Genomic DNA, 20,332 nt, shown 5'->3' on the forward strand with positions numbered 1-20,332 from the left:
TTTATATTCAGTTTTAGTCTGCAAAGTCAATAATCCCTGACGCCTGAGTTATCTTATCTCCTCCTTGGAGCCATTTGTTTAGCGCCCGGAGCCGGATTGCCTGAGGAGTGTTGGCAGGAGGAATGCTGATACGTGTTTTGTTGTAAAGTGATGTGAAAGGCGTGGATGGGAGATGACAAGAGAGGACGTTTATTTTTTTCTTCTACTTCTTTTGTCCTGTTGATATTGGAGCTGCTTCAGACGGAGCATGTGACTCACCTGAGCATATGCCACACTAAGGAGACGGCAGTTAGAAGCTCTACATGCGTTTGTCAGAGACAGCTGCTGTGGAGGCATAAAGAATCTCTGTCTGAGTTAAATGTCAGCCACTCAGAAATACACACAACGCACACACGAGATCAAAACACTTTCCATTTAATTAAAACACTGTTCGATCTGGTTCATTCATTATTGACCCTGCTCTCACATAAGATTCATTCAATTAAATGTCTTGAAGGAAATGTCTGCTATTATACAAGGAGTGTTGACTTCAAAGACTTAACTAATGGGTTTTCTAAGTGAAAAATGCCACTGCCGGAAATAACTGATCCTAAACATAGCCACAGGTTTTTTTCACAAATAAAACCTAAAATAAATGTGTAGTAGAGCCTAAAAGTCAACCTTCAGGTAACATGTAAAGTTACACAGGAGAAGTTGAAATATATGAATCGTCTTTCAGATTCAGATCTTTGGTATTTAAGACTTAAGACTGCTGATGTACTGTATGCAGGTTTACTGCTGGTGTCAGCTTTTTCTTCATAACAATTCTAAAGCTGCTGCATATATATAATGGAAAATGGAAAAAAGGACTTGTCTTATGAAAGTACAGTGCATGAATAACAAAACCATGGAAACAGTGAGTTAGGTACAACATATAAGAGTTTGTAAAGCGTGATGTAACCCCTTAAGCTTATGGCTACGAATAGAAAAGGTAGCAGGAGAGGTGTATTTCGTCTAAGATTTAGTTTGCTTATATGGCATTGTTTAAATTCACTTTCCTTCGATTTCATTATTGTTGCCTTTAAATGCATTTGACAAAAAAAAGGTTTTTCATTTGTACTTAAAACCACTTTTAAACAATTTTGAAAGATCCTAGTTTCCTATTATTTTGAAAGGGTAAATCAACTGACAAAACCATTGGAAATCAAAACACTTTTAAATCCCATGTCGCATTTACTGACTAAATCCAGACCGTGTTATGTTTAAAGGGACCCTGTTATGCAAATGTTCAGGTTCATATGCAAATGTTGTGTCTGAAACCAGAGCCCAGCCTGCTCTGATTGGTTAGTATTGGTTGTGATTGGTCAACCATTAAGAGATGTCCCGCCTCTCAACCTATCACGAACAATGTCTTGGAGTGCTAGCAGATAAAAGCGTGAGGGCCTCTTTAATACTTTCCCCTTTTAACCACTCCAAACTTTTAGGGTAATCCTTCTCAGAGAAAGAAAAGTGCCTTCATTGTCCTATCATTTATTTACTTTCTAACACCCGTAGGGGATCAGCCTCCTTATCTTCCACCCTAACCTGGCTGCCACACTACTCTTCACCTGCACAGCCCCCGTCATTCTGCTTTTCACTGTAGATAGTTATCTCGGCACGGACAGATAACTTTAAGGTCCCCGCCACTGCGCCAGCCAGACCAAACCCAGACACCATCAGATAAATCACCACAAGGTGTTCCTCTTTAATCTGCTAATCTCTGGAAACCCTGCTGCACTGTGGGTAGATACGGGTCTGTGGGCATACAGTAGGTGGATGGTGTGTATTATCCAAAATAAAGAGGAAGATTTGAAGTAATAGATGGGGAGACAGAAAGGACACCATCATTTGTTTTCAGATTTTATATCTCCCTTAAAGAGTCACAGCTTTAATTGGTGCGATTTACCACCCAATTACATTATTTCTACATCAGACATCCTCATTAAAAATCTCTTTTTGTGTTTTGTTCTTTATTAATTGCTCATGTCTTCACTTTTTGTCTTTCTTTTGTTTGTCTTTCAAGAAGTCTCCCGCAGGCTTTAATCCCCTCAAAAGTTTTCGGAGGAGTAAAAATAGATCAAAGATTTTTTTTTTTGGAACAAATAGATGGCCTTTGAAATGTTGCTTTCCTTTTTTAAATATTCAACTGTGTGCAGGAAGATTTATCATATATTTTGCCCTTTCTATGTCCACAGTTTAAGGTCGCGTTCACACCAGCCTTCTTTAGTCCGGTTGAATCGATCCCTGGTGTGTTTAACCGCTTGGTGCGGTCGTTTGGGTCGGTGTGAACGCAGTCCGAGACCTCTGATGTGAACTAAACAACTGGACTCTGGTCTGCCTAAAAGAGGTGGTCTCGGACCGCTTGCTAGTGAACTCAACGCAGTGTCAACGGTCCTCACCAAAACAAAGGAAGCGTAGTATTTACGCGTCACAAGAACGTGGATGTCTTCAAAAGTGTTGAACAGTTTCGTCTAAAGTAAAAATGCTCTGTCATCTATACATAAAAGTCAGAGCCACCTGTCGTCGGTGAATCCTCGTCCTCACTGCAGAACGTCTCATTATATGTGTTATAATGTTTTTTTTACACATGTCGTCTGATATAATCCTATGCGGGCCGCTAGAGTCTGTTGATATGCTCTCCAGATTAACAGCAGCATGAGAATAACCTGCCGAAAGTGCTGATGCTCCATGGCAGAGGCTACGGTAGAAATGGCCGGGATTTGCTTTTTTACCCCCTTAATGTCTGACCAATTGTTGAACAGCATTTCTGTTCACATGACTTGTGTTTAAAGTTTATAGTCCATTTTAGTTTTTCCAGTGTGAACCCTAGGTGTGAACGCAAACCAAACCTTCTGAAAAATGAAACAATGTAACAAACTGTCTTCTGGTGCGCACCAGAGAAGCGGACTATTAATGCAAAACTTGGAAAGTGCCTTCTGTCCTTACATGTTATACTCAACCTCACGTTGTAACCCTGTTTAAAATAAATTCTAATATTTAATATGTGCTCTTTAAATCAAGACTTTTATTCTTACGATACTAACAATTAAAAAAATATGTTTGTTAGCATGTCAGGTAACAACATTATGTATTTCCTTTTAATTAAAAAAGCTGCGAATAAACACAAAGCACTTTTCCAAGCAGTCGTGTGATTTTTATGGTGGCTTTATATTTATCTGTGCGCAGTATGCTGATGAATGGTGTAAGAATTCAAAGCGTTCTTCCTTCCTGTGTGTGTCCTTCCAGAGTGCAGCTCAGACTGTCAGCGCTGCACGGCAGACCTCCAGACGGGCATCGGCAGTGTGTGTCTCTGGTGTGAAGTGGCGAGGACTTGGCTGCTTGGCGATCACTGCGTCTCCCACTGTCCTCAGGGACACTACGGCTATCACGGAGCCTGCATCAGTAAGGACTTTAACTCCCCTGGCCTATATATAGAGACAGTTGCACAGTGAGGACGTGTTTTGTAAAGGCCGACCAGGAAGTGAGCATTACAAAGGTTCCATGAGAAAAGCAATGAGATTTTTCCATTGGATTTCATAACAGTGCAGAAAATAATATCTGTGGCAAGCACACGTTTATAATATATTTTTTGGTTTGTTTTTGTTGCAGGATAATCTCCACATATTATAATAAAGACCATTATGATATTTCAAGCATGCATGCAATCGCCAGAAGTAAAAAGCTAACGTTAGGCTATAAGCTAAAAACATTAAGATAGCATACGCGCATCACTACCGCTAAGCTATTCAGCTAATGTTCGGCGTGATGATGTTATTTAGTCTCATTTAGTCACTCGTTAGCAACCTTATTGCTCATTACACATTCACAAGTGGGGTATTTACTGACGTGTTCGTATTGATCTTAGTTCAGTTATCTAAAAAAAAAAACATGTCTTTGAAACGAGAAAACTGGAAGTGGTCAAATCCTTACCGACTTCATGTTTTAGGACTGCTTCCTGCACCACTCTATTTGTAAACATATACATTTAAATCAAACAATCCAAGACCTTATTCAGACTTCTTACCAAAACACATTCAAAGATTTGTTGACTGTGAGATTTGCAAACCAAATGCTAAATTGCTAATTTATTTCTGGGTTTTATGACTCATTCCTGCACCTCTCCATACTGTACATAACAAGATCAGGCTGCCCTGATTGTGAAGGGCCTTTATGTTTAATTGATCAGTCAAAGATCTCTAAAGTTTGGGTCATCTTATGAGCCTGGTGAGGAGTCTTCCTTGACCATTTTAAAAGAAGAATTACTGAATTTAATTCCAGGGTTTAGAGAAACACTCTTTTTTATTTATACCCTTGAAGATTCTTATTTTCTTATTTTTTTGTGGAATCACTATCACTGCACTCTCCTCAGGCTGAAAAAGAACATTGGTGAACGATGTTGATATACACTCAATGATTCTTTAATAACTCCTGGAAGAACACAGAACTTCCTCCCAGCTTACGGTTGATGCTTTTGTTTCCTAACTCTCATCATCATCATCATCAAGGTCATCATTCTTGCCCTCTTTATCATCATAATCTTCATCATCATCATCCTCATCATCACTCTCTTTCTCACCCTCTTCGTCATCGTCCTCACCCTCTTCATTATCATCATCATCATTAACATCGTCATCGTTATCGTCATCATCATCATCATCATCATCATCATCATCATCATCATCATCATCATCATCATCATCCCCATCTTTGTTTTTATATTCATCATCATCCTAAATATTGCAAACATATTCATCTGATTTTCATGATCCTGCTTATAATGAACATCATCTTCATCACTCCTTAACATCGTAATCATCGTCATCATCATCATCATCATCATCATCATCATCATCATCATCATCATCATCATCACCACTATCATACTCCTTCTTGTCCTTAATTTCTTCGTCATTATTTCTATTAACCTGCTAATTTTATATCAGAATCGTTGCCATCATACTTATATCATCATCATCATTACCATCATCATCATCATCAACCCTCTCATCCTCTCCTCATCATAATAATCATAATCCCATCATGCTCCTCCTGCTTAATCTCTTATTATAGAGTTTCATCTTCACCAGCTTTATCTGCCTGCCAATCAACATCATCCACCTACTCCTCATCATCATCATCCTCAATCTGGTCCTCTTCATCCTCATCAGCATCGTTCTCCTGTTTATTCACATCCTCCGATCTCATAAGTATTGTCATGGTCATTGTGGTCATCATCATCATAATCCTGCTCCTCTTTTTCATCCCGGTCATCTTCATCATCTTCGTCATCACGACGCAGTGTTTCAGCAGCAGAAATCCCTCCACGCTGAGCTGCGGAAACATTTAAATGCAGAGAGTGTGAGCAGGAAGCTTCAGGCTATAGAGCGAAAACCTCTGGAGTCTCATTTAGCTGAGCCATCGGCACACGCACGCACGCACGCACGCACGCACGCACGCACGCACGCACGCACGCACGCACGCACGCACGCACGCACACACACACACACACACACACACACACACACACACACACACACACACACACACACACACACACACACACACACACACACACAAACATGCACTTTCAGACATACAGTAACCATTTTATTTTTAGTCAGGTAACGTCTCACTCTGCTGTTGTTTCAGGCCCGAGGAGGAGTTTTGCTACATCAGAGGGAATTTTGAAGTCTTTTTTCTGGTGTTGATGATATTATGCAAGGCTGGATATGAGCATTGAGGGGTGGGGAGTGCAGCAGAGTAATATGAGAATGATTAGACCCATGATAGTAATTAGTGATACTTGTGAATAGGTATTTCTGGATGTGGCTTTAATTAGGGCATGGTTTTATCAAGGATACATTTAAGTGATAATTTAAATACCTTTGGTTATTTTTCACGGTGGGCACGTAGCTACAGAACATAACTGATACTGTATTTTTTAAAAGGGCCCCTTCTTGCTCATTTTCAGGTTCATATTTATATGTTGTCCCTCTACTGTGACATGTTAACATGCTTTAATTTTCTAAAAAGGTCTTTACTGTTCTCATACTCTGTAGCAGTGGTTCTCAACTGGTCAGGCCTCAGGACCCACTTTTTACTTGGTCAATACATCACGACCCAACATTTTGAAGCACTCAAATCTATTCAACAAAAAATGGTGCTGTAATATATACGCTTTTCAGCATAACATTTTAATCAAAGTGAAGTACAGTGCATACTGTATATCTCTTATATCCCTTCACAGAATTCAGATTTTTAGAAATACTAACATAAATTATGCATTCTGGTACACTCTGAGAAGAAAATAAAGAAATCTATTACTAACCGATATATTAATAATATTTTATGCCATTGTTTGTTTTTCACTTTGTTCTGACATCTTGCTGCGAGAAGAGTAAAGAGGAGATAGTCTGTGTGACTTACTTTAAATTGTGGGTAAGGGTAGATAGCTCCCATTGTTCTGTGACCTGTCAATCATCAAACCGGGGGTCATATTTCATTATGTGTTCATTTTTATCTGAAGTTGTACCCATGGATTTATAAAGAAGAGTTCTACCGCAAAGTTATTCTCCGTGGGGACTTCCGGCAACAATCTTGATTCTGATTGGCCAGAAGACTCGAAAAAACATCAGCAAAGATATTTTATTGAGAAGATGATCACTACGTGACAGAAGTTTTCAAAACCGTTTATGGTCTCCGGTACTTCCAGTCCAACGCCGACTGCATGCACAGCGTTAGAAAAGCAGGCCTTCAAAATAAAAGTTTGACTTTTCCACCCCCCCCCAAAAAAATGAAAAATAATTATATTATTATTTTTTTCAATTTCTTTTTCTTCACTCACACATCCGCAACCCACTCGAAACGGTCACGACCCACCAGTTGAGAACCACTGCTCTGTAGTGATTGTTCAACCGCTTAGAGAGGTCCCTCCCCTCACGTACACATTGTTGGAGCTCTAGCCAATACAAGAACATGTGTAACATAGTGATGTCATTATTTCACGTAAGTAAACAAAGGAGTCCAAGCGAAGCGCTTCAGGCAGGGGGGAAGTGCGTGGGAGAGAAACTCCCTCTGGAGGGAACTTTGGGATTTTAGCCGTTGCAGACCATTTATATGCACAACAACCTATATAACATTACAGGAAAGGGGAAACATAAAAAGCACAATAAGGCAGTTTCAATAGTATTTTCATGTATTTTAATCTCATAATATGAATAGGTTTAATGCAAGTACCCAATTATGCTGCTTTGTTTTACTGTTGACATCCTTCATATGGGAAATATTGTATATTAACGCTGCATTCTTTTATTGTATCTCACATTTATTTCACACTCTGTTTTCATAGGATCTTTAAACCTTCTTCCAATGAAAATGCACCAAACAAACTTACTGCAGATGGAAATGAGCCATTAGCTCAAATATGGCATAATTCTCCTCTATTTTCTGAGATGAATTCATTTGTATGCATGGTTGGTCCTTGTTGAAATAAATACATAATAATTAAATGTTTTGTTCTTCACAGGATGCCATTCATCGTGTGATGGCTGCAGCGGGGCGGGGCCTCTCTCCTGTACGTCCTGCCCGTCCGGCAGCGTTCTGTTGCCCTCGGGTCTCTGTGCTCCAGAATGTCCTCTCGGTTACTATGACAATGGTCACAAGATCTGTCAAGGTAAGTAGGGAACTGCCCCTCTGCATCTCACATGAAATCACCTATCTTACTACTGTACACGCGATCTGGTTACAGAATGTTTTGCAGGGGACCCTAATGTACGGTGGCCAACAGGGGGACCGCGTTACAACGGCTCAAAACACTTCCATTAGCAGAAACACGTTGCAGTTTCAAAAGAAAATGTAAAAACACAAATGTGCAAAAACACATGCAAATGAAGAAACACATTCACAGCAATTAGAAAACATTACTTGCGGTTATTAAAAAATAAAAAATAAAACGCTGCAAAAAAAATATATATTGCAAAACCCAAAGGAAACAGCTGGTACCCGAGTGCTTGTTGATGTTCAGGGAATATGAAGTTGGCCACCTCTCACTGGAAACGTACCTAAAATGTAATTTTCTTCGGCTTATTTCAACGATGTGATCACACGATTCCTTTCCATATTATTGCAGATCTACTGTAAGCTGGCTTTCTCACCTAGTCATTTCCAATATACTGACAAAGCACTTCCAATTATGAAACAGGCTGACTTTGCAAGAGTGACAGTTGGCCCACATTATAATCTTCGAACATCATGAAGCGCTCCGGTCCCATCTGTGTGCATCACTTTTTAGTGTCGCTGTTTACGATGTTTTTTTTTGCTTCTTCTAGCGATTTTTATTTGCAGCTTTTTGTGTTTGCTGTGTCTCATTAATGCAGTGCTATTGGTGAACCCTGCGCATGTGTTGCGTTTCTCTCCTCCTAAGTCTATTGGGCCGTTGTGGCGTTTGCCCCTGTCAGCCACCGTACTAATGACTTGCAGGAAGTGGACACAGAAATAAGAACACTAGACAGTATAGTGGTTCTGGTTTAAACACCAGCTTATTTTCTTTCTGAGAACATGAAAGTCCTTATAACCGTGAACTTCAAAGAAAATGCGCCCTCTTGTTCATTATTTTGCATTATACAGTATACTGTATACGTTTGAAGTATTGGTAACTGACTCAGCTGCAATTGAAATAAAAACTCCTTTTGTTGTTTTACTTCTGTAAGTTTCCTTTATTACAGTGATACGTCAGCCATGTATTGAAGCTGCCACTTACTACCTGGTACTGAATATATTATGACTTTAGTAACTAAAAAGCACTCAGACAGCTCGTAACTTTCTCAAGGTCTCTTAATCATTGAGAGAAAACCATGATGGTAGCCTCTTTTCAATCAGGCATTTGCAGCTTGTTGATAAAACCCTTTTGGCAAACATTCATAAGGTGATCTATTTATCTATTTTATTCAAGAAATGTTTAGCTTTTATCCATCCCCTACCAAATTACCTTGAAATATGTTAAGTATTTTTTTCTGAGATATCCTGTTCAAAAGCAGTCAACAAGCTCCAATCAACACATTCTTTAATTAATTATAATAACTCAGTTGCTGCAGCCTTGAGTGGATAATTGCAAACTCAACAATCGTAGTATAATGAAAATATATGTACTATTATTAAACCTTAAGAAGTTGAAAAAATCGGAGTCACTCGGGAAGGCAATGATTTATAAAAACCTTTAATTACTCGTGCCTATTCACAGTGCCAGGTAAAAACGTGGGTTTTATCAGGCAAGTAAAGGCACAGGTACTTCAGGTTTTTTAAAGCACTACCCTCTTGAGTGCCTCTGATTACTTCAACACCTTAAACGTGTTCTACAGCTGCATATGAGTGTTTAAACATTGTTACGGGTTTCCTTATTAACTTTGGTCACTAACTAACTTTTAATGTTAAAAATTAAACATGTTTTTCAAGCACTTTTGCTGCATTATAAAGTATGATAAATATACAGTATATATTTGTTGTATTATCATTTCAAGTACATGTTTTATTCATACTTATTAATAATAAGTATTATTATTATGTATTAAATATGTAATATCTCTATTAATAATAAAAGTAATTATAATTATAGTGGTAGCAGTAATAATAAGTGCAGTAATGTGTTGTGAATGTTGTAATTATAAGTAACATTATTCATAGTACAAGTATTATTTATACTTATTAATTGCAATAATATTATAATCATTATAAATATAATTGTAAATAATAATAATAATAATAGTAGTAATAGTAATTGTAGTAGTAGCAGTAATACTAATGGTATAGTATGATTATGATTATTATTCAGATGATTATTATTGTTTGTATTCTTATTATTACTATTATTATAAATGACCTGAAGTGCACCAAAGCTGCACTCTAGCACACAGTTTTATGTCAAAAGTATATAATAATATTATAACCATCGTTATAGTGTTAAAACGTCTATTATACAAAATATCACTGGTTCGAAACAAGCCACATTTAGTCGGTATCTTTGGTGACCACAGACATGATTACATCTTGTCACTCATTTCCTTTTCCCTCTGACCTTGGCTCTAACCGTAAGACCTTCTTGTCTCCGCAGTGTGTGACAGCCAGTGCCTGACGTGCGACATGCCCGGTGTGTGTACATCCTGCCGCGACCCAGCCAAGGTGCTGCTGTTCGGAGAGTGCCAGTATGACAGCTGCGCCCATCAGTACTACCTCAACACCAGCACCCGGGCCTGCAGAGGTACGCCATCGCAACCCAACACACACTGCAGCACACAGCGAGGGGAAACACTGGATTGATAATGAGGATGTAGTTCGCCCTTTATGATACCCATAAATTACTCTCCATCTATATTGCATGTACTGCAGTGTGCTACATTGACTTTATGGGGTCCATTGATCAAGTCATAAACTGTGGGACCAGATATGCAAATCCTAAACATTATGTGTGCGTTACAACTCTGTATGAAATCTTGCAGCCTGCAGAGAAGGTGATGAATGGGCCTCAGAGGAACCATGTCCAGTCTGAATACCTCGTCTTTTTTTCACTTTGCATGCAATAACTCTGCCTATATATTTAATGACCCACTAACCGCCCCAGACCACATTCTGTCTGACTGAATCTCGCTCCGCATTATCGCCAACCCGCAAATAAGATGTGTGAAAATGTGTCCCGCTTCTTTTTCTCCTGGATGGGATTTATGTTCAGAATGCGAGCCGCCCAACTGTGTTGTCACACTGGCTTAACACAGATATCCACTTTAATTCACAGAAAGCCATTTCATGTGGAGCTTACATCACCTTGCAGACTTGCCTTTATCAGCGATTTGGTTCAATGTAATGGGATTTGACGAGGTATCAGGGGCCCAAAGGAACCTGCCCCTGAGGTGGACCCACAGCTTCCCATGTCTGACACGAGATTAGAAACTAAGCTGACCGCTAGAGGCTAAATTCCCAGTTTGATTTCCTGTGAGGCAGCTAGCAGCGCCTTTCAGCTCGACAGGTGGTTGTAGCCATCGACGTTCTATTCATCCCCCCAGCTAGCCGCAGCCGCTGCCCGGGTAATCCACTGAACCTTAGATGAACCCAGAGCATTGGGAAGCAACACTGCATTCTGCTTCATGAAAACTCCCAGGCCTTTGAGGAGAACCTTTGGGACCTCTCACTTGCAACCACAGGGGAAAGTTTCCTGAGAGAATCTCTTATAAACCTGTCAGCACTTCTAGCAACAACCCACATCGGTTTGGATTAATCACTGATATATTTCTAGGGAGGAACCCCTAATTTGCCTCCTCAGAATCCTCAGGAAAAACCCTGTGGAGACCTCTGCTGTTTTTTTTTTACCGCAAATGTAGGCAATAGACAAAGTGAAAGAAAATGTGAAAAAACGTTGAGAAGTGAATGAGTTAAAGAGTGTTTACCTGCAGGAATCAAAATGGATGTGTCCTTTAAGAGAATTGAGGATGTGACTGAGGGGGAAATATAAAATGTGGAATCTTAAGGTATATCTTATCCCAATGTTGGTCAGTGAGTCCCTCCAATCAACAGAAAGATGGATTGCCATGCACTTTAGAAAAACTGATCTTGGTTCCAAGACAATTTATCCTGAGGACTTTTGCGATCCTCTGATTTTTCTTTGAATAAATCAGCAGATTAACAGTTTTTGTTCTTGAGTGAAATTTCCCGACAACTATCGCACTTAGCCATGACAATTGGTGTATGCATTACTGTGAACAGAGATGAATAATTATCGTTTGGTTATGACATCATAAACCTTAGTTACAAGGACATTTACTGTGGCCTATTTATTGATTTAAAGGATAAAATACATACTTTTATCCATCTTGCTATCTCTCTTACTTTACAATGAGCAGAATACTTTTCAATGTTATAAGTTATTATAACATTTTACATTACAAGTATATATTCTGTTTTACATGGCCTAGTGAATACTCAATTCTGATTGGTCATTTGGACATTTCAGAGGTTTTTAATACTCGATAACTCAACGCTGCTAAGCAAAATAATGACGGTTGCTAAGGAGGATCAAAGAGCATTGGACGTCAGAGAAATCTGAGTATTTTTTCTTAGCAGAAGAAATACGATAATGCTTTAGTCAATCAAATAATTTTCAATTCATATTGTGAGTCAAGTCGTTGGTTTATTTAGTATGTGGCCGTGTATTAAATGGATCCCTTACTTATATAATGCCCCCCTGCTTACTCTGTAATTGCTGAGAATGCGCCATCTCTCTTGATTTAGTTTTAATAAAAACCTAGCAGCTCACACAAACAAAGAGTTGTATTCATCCTAATTGTGTTTAATTCTCTTGTCAATATGAACGGAGGGCAGCACAACACACACCAGATGTGCAGCTGATAAGAGAGAAAGGGGAAAAACACAATTAGGTTTAGAATAAATCCCTCTGATGAAAATAATGTGTTAATCTCTTTATTTCTCTCCCCTCTCCCTCTCTTCTGCTCTCACCTTTTGCTCTCGCCTTCAAAATCCCCTCATGTCTAATCCCACTGTCCCGCTTAAAAACACGCTATCCTCCTCCTCCTCCTCCTCCTCCCCATGTACCTCCCTCCATCCCGTCTCCAGAGTGCGACTGGAGCTGCAACGCCTGTAAAGGTCCTCTGAGGAAAGACTGCCTGCTGTGCATGGAGGGACATGTGCTGCAGGATGGACTGTGCACCCAGGGGTGCTCCACTGGCTTCTATCGAGACGGGGACAAATGCCTCGGTCAGTGCAACACAATCAGAATCCTTCTTTTGCCCTCTGTCTGCATATTAAGCACTTGAAGTTGCTTTTCTTAAAGGTCTCCGATTATGCAAAATCCACTTTTTCATAAACATGTGTCCCCTCTGTGTGAAGAAGTTCAGAAAGTTTCAGGAAAAAAGATTCTCTCTCTTTTTGTCCTGATCCAATTATATAAAAACCTGTCTGAAAATGAGCTGATCAGATTTTGGCCACTTTATGATGTCATAACGATTTTTTGGCTTGTGTAACCATTAGCCAATCAGCAACCAAGGTAACCCCCCCCCCCCCCCCCACCTTATCACCTGAATCTTCGTAGAGCACCATTGAGTTCTTTGTAACCAAATATCTCTCTGAGGGGCGTGGGGAATGGCTCCTTATTTTCATCTGAAGTAACAGACAGAGAATCAGCACTTTGGAAACAGGGCTGAAACAGAGGGGATTATGGGATGCTACAATTATCTGTTTGGTATTTGGAGCCAGACACTCCAGAGAGATGTTTTGTATTTACCGGACACCTATAATATATTGATGAAAAACAGTATAATAGGGGATCTTTAATTAAAGTACAAGTACCTCAGAATTGTTCTTCAGAACAGTACTTGAGTAAATGTACTTAGTTACTTTACGCTGGTTTTAATGCTCTCAGTGTGTTGTATGTGTCCTTGTCAGGCTGTGATGATCACTGCACTGAGTGTCAGGGTCCAGGACAGTGCCATATGTGCCAGCCTCCCTACGCCACCCTGCAGGGTCAGTGTGTGCTGGAATGTGGCCGGAACTACTTCCTGGAAGCCTCCTCGCAGATTTGCAAACGTAAGACTTTTATGAATGCTACCCTTTTCTACATCTGGCCTATTTTGGAGTCAAAGGCATGATTTCAAAAGGTTTTCTGTGCTGGGGAAGTTTACATTTTAGAAATAAAACAAAGAATAAACATTCCTTATAATGCTTTTGAGGAAATGAAAGAAATAATTTTACGTAGAAATGTGAGAATGAAAATATGTAAGGTTTGGATTAAATACCCTACTAGGACAAAAAAGTATGAATCAAACATTCCTTCTAACACTGACTCATCTGCATCCTATTTAGCTTGCTCGTCCGACTGTGTGCTGTGTGACGGGGTTGGACGCTGCAGCGCGTGTCGTGACCAAACCTTCCTCATGGAAGGATACTGCACGCCCAACTGTGGACACGGATTCTACGCAGACCAAAAGACCAGGACCTGCCACGGTAATAACATGATGTCTGCTTTAAAGAGGGCCTAGAATGCGTTTTGGGGTTCTCCCTTTCCTGTAGTGTGTATATAGGTTTCTGTGCATGTAAATGGTCTGCAACGGCTAAGATACTGAAGTTCTCTCCAAAGGGGGTTTCTCTCCCACGCTCTCCCAAATCCCAAATAAAGTTGTTTAAGTAAAAGACAAGTTGAAGTTAACTTGTTTTATTTAGTTTTTATAGAGCACATTCTTTTTACTGTGCATATAATTTGAAATTTCGTATCATATTGCCCTTCATTAACATACATTATTTTATATTCCTAGACAGAACTGTACAGCTATTTTTTAGAATTGTTGATTTTTTAAAATATTATACCAGAAATGTGTCATATGAAACACTGAAGCAAATTCTTTGTTTGTAAAAGCCTACTTAGTATAAATATGTTTCTGTTATATAACACAGGTTAATATCCACTTTATAATCGGGCTCATCCGACAGCAGTCCAAATAAGACTATGGTGAGGGCAAAAAAGCCACATAAATATTGCAAGTTAACCTCAACTTCAATTAAAAACAAATCCACATGGCTGGTTGCTAGGCAACAGGCTGGTTAACTAAGGCATAAAAGAAAAATCCCAAAGTCTAATGCTGTGTGAGGTATGGTTGTTAAATGTTAATGTTCCCCCTAAGCTGCAGCTCCTGTAGTGAAATATCTGTCCTGTTCTGCCTGTCTGATTAATTTAACAGCAACACATACACGATCGTTGCTAATTTACAATTGATCTAGAGCAAGTCACCTAATGCTGCGATCCTCTTGTGCAAACAATGGAACAGTATCTGGTTCCTGGCTGAAACTCACTAGTAGAGAACAAACATCCAGTTTTGTTTTCCAACTGGCACAAAGGAGATTTAATGAGGAAATTAGCTTGATTGACAGGTTGCTGCTCTGCTACACTGAAGGCAGGGCTGTTGCTGCTCCCTGAAGACCGATAGGCTTATTAATAAGCTGTCAATCACAGATACAATACAACTTCTGTATTCTTCCTCGAGAGTTATATTCGAGTTTTTTAAAGTTTAGCTCGTTTTAGCTGAAAAAAACGTTTGCAGCTTTTTCAAATGTGTTTGAATTTGAACATTGTGTTGAAGGACTTAAAGGATCAGGAGGTACACATTGAGGAGGAATATTTAATATTTATTGGTGCATTACAACAGCCTTGATTTGAGTTTTGAGATTTGAGCATAGCTACTTTTGAGGGATTTCTTCCACACAGCTCTCAACATCGAGATGGCTAAGCAGGTGTTAGCAGCTAAAGGTGTTAGCAACTAAAGCTATTAGCAGCTATGGGTGTTTGAAGCCAACGATGTTAGCAGGCAATGATATTAGCATTTAACGGTTTGAGCAGCTAATGGTGTTAGCAGATACAGCATAATAATTAATTTAGAGGTGTGTCTGGCTACATGATAATTAGTGCCTGGAGGGGGGCATTCAAATGATCATTCTTTTCACGTCAAATATTTAGATTCAGGGAGATTCTTCATTGATACATTTTTTTTTAATAAAAAACAGATATCAAACTTAAACTTAGCCAGTCAGAGCTAGATTTGAAACATAAGCAGTTATTGAAGGCCACAACATAATTAGTAGTAAAAAGTGTATTTCAGCTTCCTTTTTAAATGAATTTTTCAGGTTCAGTTTTTTACAGAATATATTGTTTACATTTACTTGCGACATTATTAGTGTCCTCTTTGTAAATGGTTTCCTGAATAACAGTGTAAAATTGTTCATTGACTGCAGAGTCGGGTCATTAGAGGAATCTTGTACTTTTATGTTCAAACAGAGCTCGTCGATGCCTGAGGCCTTCACAATCAGACTGTGGTTGTGAGATGATTTATGAAACTTGACAAAGCATAGTTATAATAGAGAATTATATTATCATGCACCATTTGTGATAAATGCTTTCTTCTTGTGATATAATGAAAAATGTCTAGCCTTAAGGCTCTAACTTATCCACAACAAATTTGCTTTGTTTGTTGGTTGTTTTTCATTTTTATTCGTGCCAGCCAAGAAAAAAGTAGAAAGCTAGTGCTTTTAATTATAGTCCTTTCTCATTTGTGAGTTTATTTACATGGCCGAAAGTTTGAGATTTTAGAGTGCCTCTGGCATCATTAGAGGAGATATAATGAGATTACATTATGGCTTCTCAAAAGAGCTGATCTTTAAAAAATACCCGAACAAAGTCAATTCTAATTAAGGCCAACTTTTAAAATGCCACGCAAAGACCGAGATGTCTTGCTTATATTTCACCAGCCATCTTTCATGCACACACACACACACACACACACACACACACACACACACACACACACACACACACACACACACACACACACACACACACACACACACACACACACACACACACACACACACACACACACACACACACACACACACACACACACACACACACACACACACACACACACACACACACACACACACACTCACAAACACTTTTTTACTTCATAACCTTTTGTCATTCCTACACCCACTCACAGTCTGATCCAGCTTCAATTTTAATTGGATAAATATCAGGATTTGAAATGTGTTAACATGTAAACATTTGAGTAATTTGAGGCTGTCATATAATAACAATGCCCTGTCTTTATACATTCCAATGACTTAAATCTCAGTATTTGTCTTCCCTCTTAATGTCTTTATTTTATATATCAATCATTATTATTATAGTTTATAACTCCTACTCCTTCTTCACCTATCAAGGTCATAAGAATTGTCAGCAATACAAGAGATCATTCATTCCGGTTTCATTTCTTCTTATCCTCCCTCTTTCTCTCAGGTAACACCCACCCCCCTGCCCTCCAGGTGAACGGCTCCCTGCTGGTTCCCCTCAGTGGGATTTCCCCGCTGGCCCCCAGCCTGCTGCAGGTGAGGGACCCCGACAGTCCGCCTGAGCGGCTTGTCTTCCAGCTCGTTCAGATCCCGAGTAACGGAGAGCTGGTCCTGTTCAGAGGGGAGGAAGGAGAGGGGAAGGAAGGCCGAGACCTAACCAGGGACGACACCTTCACCTGGGCGGAGCTGAGGACGGGCCGGGTTCGCTTCAGGCACCAAAGAGAAAAAGCTAGGTCAGTGGATCGGATTCTTCCGAGGTTTATGGAGTTGGGAAATGTTTACGAAGAACCCAAAAACTGTTATGACCTAATAGTAAATAATCAGTTCTTCAACCGAAGAGTGAGGACTTCATTTCAGAGTTGCTTTTTGGTTGTGAAATCGGAAAAAAAAAACATAATTCAACAGGCAGAAAATCCAATTGGTACCCCCAGAGAAGCCAGGAATACAATGCAAAGAAATTGAGCCACAAGTTAATTAAAAAAGAAATCTGAAAATGTCTTAGAGCCCTCGCTCACTGTATGAAAGCAACTCTATTTGTTGTGTTTCTCCACATATTGACTCATGATGTCCTTTAATTAGTCTGCATCTGGTATGAAAAATATTTTTTTATTTTTACTTTTAATTTATGACTTTTTAAAATTCATTTGAAACAGATTGTTTTCATCCTCTCATTCCACGAATACCCTGACATTCCATCTTTGCTGTCATTCGCCTAGCCATCTGTCGTCGGTTTTAATCATCCAGCTTCTTGGTTGGAAATGTAATTTCCATTAACCTACACACGAACTGGAGATGCATTATATTAAAACTTCTTATCTAATAATGGCCACATTTGCATGATTAGCCAGTGTAAACCTTGGTGCCAGAGATCAAAGAGGAGGCACATTTTTATTATTGAAGGAATTAATACTGCCTCTTTAGGGCTCAGTCTGAAAACAATTCCCTAACTACAGCTATTATGCTAAATCCTCAAACAAGTCTATGAAATGTTGAGTTTTGGCCCAATGTCCGTTTATCCAATAGGAATCAACGTATTTAACACAATAGTCTATCCTGATTCAGCTGCTGTGGCCTCAAATGTAGGCATGCTAGGGAATTACTAAAATATGGTCCACTGCCCAGTGTTGAGCTACTAGATTAATGAAGACAATAAAAACCTAAAGCCCTAAATAGAAGCTAATCTGCATATTATAACTGTATTTGTCAAATGATGTGAAGTGGAGAAAACAGAGACACACGCAAAATGCTCTCATGTTTGATTCTCTTCAGAGTCCAAGAGAGAGAGAAACATTTCCTATTCATGACGGGGCACTATGGATACAAGATACAGCTAATAATATAATCCTCAGATTGGGTAGGCAGTTTAAGATGAGATAAATTGTTTCCTAAAGAGCTGTTTTTATTCAGTACTTCATCATCAGAACATGTCAATTGACTGCCTTTGTTTTATGTCACAAGTGGCATATTTTACCATTGGGGACACAGATCAAAAGCTGCTTCCCTTTTGTCTCAAGGCTTTTATGGCATTAAATAACACCCATTTAAAATGAATGATGCACCAAATATACTAGGCGCATTTATAACCTGCACATTAAATTAAACGTATTATTTCTATGGCAATATGGCGAAATATATTCATTGTGTTACTTTAACAATCTGTCCAATAAATCTTTAATGGGCCACTGTTATTCAACCTATGAATACACCTACTACGCTGTACAAATCCTCAATTATATCTCATATCTGTTACCAGGAACTGTAATTCAAAAAGAGTTTTATCATTGTTGAAAGGCACTGCGACAATGTGTTATATGATGGATGCATTTTAAAGAGGAACTTTTTTATGTAAGCTGGCCTAGTTTTCCATAGAGATGCTGGCTTGTTGTGCATACATTACACAGATGGCGTGTGAAAACCAACATAAAGGGTTTGAGAAAGGTTAGGGCCACCAAAAGCCTCCAGAACAGCTTCCCTTTCATACACTCTCCAAGACACTGTGAGATCACCTCAAAACTATTCAGCCTGCGTGACTTCTGTGTAAGCGTCAGCAAACATTATAATACAGTTCAACTCAATTCAGGAAAAATGAACAAAATGTGAGGTTTAATGACAAAAAAGCTACTTCCACAAAAACAAACTAAAAGAACACACAGTGTATCATGAGGAACAAAGACCGGAGCTAGTGAGGTGAAATAGGATGTAATAAAATAAAAAATGTAAAGTCAGAAAGTTGATATATAACACTATTTATCCAGCATCTTAACAAAAAAAATGAGGGAACCTACGTGGAAACAGACATAATACCCATTACATTAGACAAAGGCTAAAAAGGGGTATTGTTAGGCTTTTCGGGGTTCTCCCTTTCCTGTTGTGTTTTTGTGCATGTAAATGGTCTGCACAGGTTAAAATCCCTGTGTTCTCTGTGTACTTCAGAGGGAGTTTCTCTCCCACACTCCCCCCCTTCTGCCTGAAACACTTCCATTGGACTCTTTTGTTTACTTCCGTATTAAAGTGACATCACTATGTAACAGTTCACTTCTTTTGACTGGTGCTACAACAAATTCTACGGCTAAGGGGCGGGACATCTCTAAGCGGCTGATCAATCACACAGAGCCAGCCAGCTAACCAATCAGAGAACACTTGGCTCTGGTTTCAGACAGAGGATGAAAAGAGGTGCTGCAGCACAGGCAGTATGAGAATAAGTCCTTTTTGAACATTAAAGCATGGAGACATGTCACAGTAGAGGCATGAAATACAAATATGAATCTAACAATTAGCATAATAGGGCACATTTAAGGTTTCATTTGTTTGACAAATGATTTTACTGTTCTAACATAAACCAAAGCCACATTTATATTTTCACACATCTTCCTAGTGCACCATTTTAAAACACTTCATATGTGTCATCTTGTTCCCATAATTTCCTCTGAATTGTCACTGAAACAACAAACTGCTCAGTCATTTGGATTTCTGCCGCAGTTGGCCCTGTCCCAGCCCCAGCCCTGGGGACTTGTGGGTAATAAGCCTTGTCTTTGATGATGCTGAGGCTGGTGTGTGTGTGTGTGTACATGTGTGTGAGGCTACTGTCCTCCACTCACATAGATAGTAGTGAGGTGATTAGATCTAATGACTACACACTAGGTGAGCCTCACCGGACTTATTTTCAAAGAAACCTCAAGGGCGAACTTGTTCATTCAAAGTAGACCCTTTGTCCCTGTGAGTCTTTTATTCAAGACTGTTTTTAAGTGTTCTTTTATCTATTTATTTTTCTTCCCTCCTGTAGGACCGGGGAGTTCACCTTGCGTGTCGCGGACCCTGAACTGTTCTCTCAGCCCGAAATAATCCAAGTTCAAGCCGTGTCAATGCAGGTACTGAACCAAAACACTTCTTTCAGCTCTCCTTTTATTTCATCTGTCAC

The 20,332-nt window shown here is 39.3% G+C and overlaps 1 protein-coding gene across 1 annotated transcript in view; it reads left to right on the top strand.

Moving 5' to 3' along the window:
• fras1 (Fraser extracellular matrix complex subunit 1) overlaps positions 1 to 20,332 on the top strand; it is a gene marked incomplete at its 5' end in the record, with an annotated part of 207,349 nt that overhangs the window by 83,395 nt on the left and 103,622 nt on the right. Inside the window, 8 exons of the mRNA XM_079689876.1 lie at positions 3,265 to 3,420; positions 7,544 to 7,690; positions 10,124 to 10,270; positions 12,634 to 12,774; positions 13,462 to 13,602; positions 13,879 to 14,019; positions 16,862 to 17,147; positions 20,198 to 20,282. Of these exons, the coding sequence (XP_079546002.1) occupies positions 3,265 to 3,420; positions 7,544 to 7,690; positions 10,124 to 10,270; positions 12,634 to 12,774; positions 13,462 to 13,602; positions 13,879 to 14,019; positions 16,862 to 17,147; positions 20,198 to 20,282 (1,244 nt within the window). The remainder of the gene's footprint in view (positions 1 to 3,264; positions 3,421 to 7,543; positions 7,691 to 10,123; positions 10,271 to 12,633; positions 12,775 to 13,461; positions 13,603 to 13,878; positions 14,020 to 16,861; positions 17,148 to 20,197; positions 20,283 to 20,332) is intronic.

This window comes from Notothenia rossii (genome assembly GCF_949606895.1).
Source record: "Notothenia rossii genome assembly, chromosome: 6".
Lineage (NCBI taxonomy): Eukaryota > Metazoa > Chordata > Actinopteri > Perciformes > Nototheniidae > Notothenia > Notothenia rossii.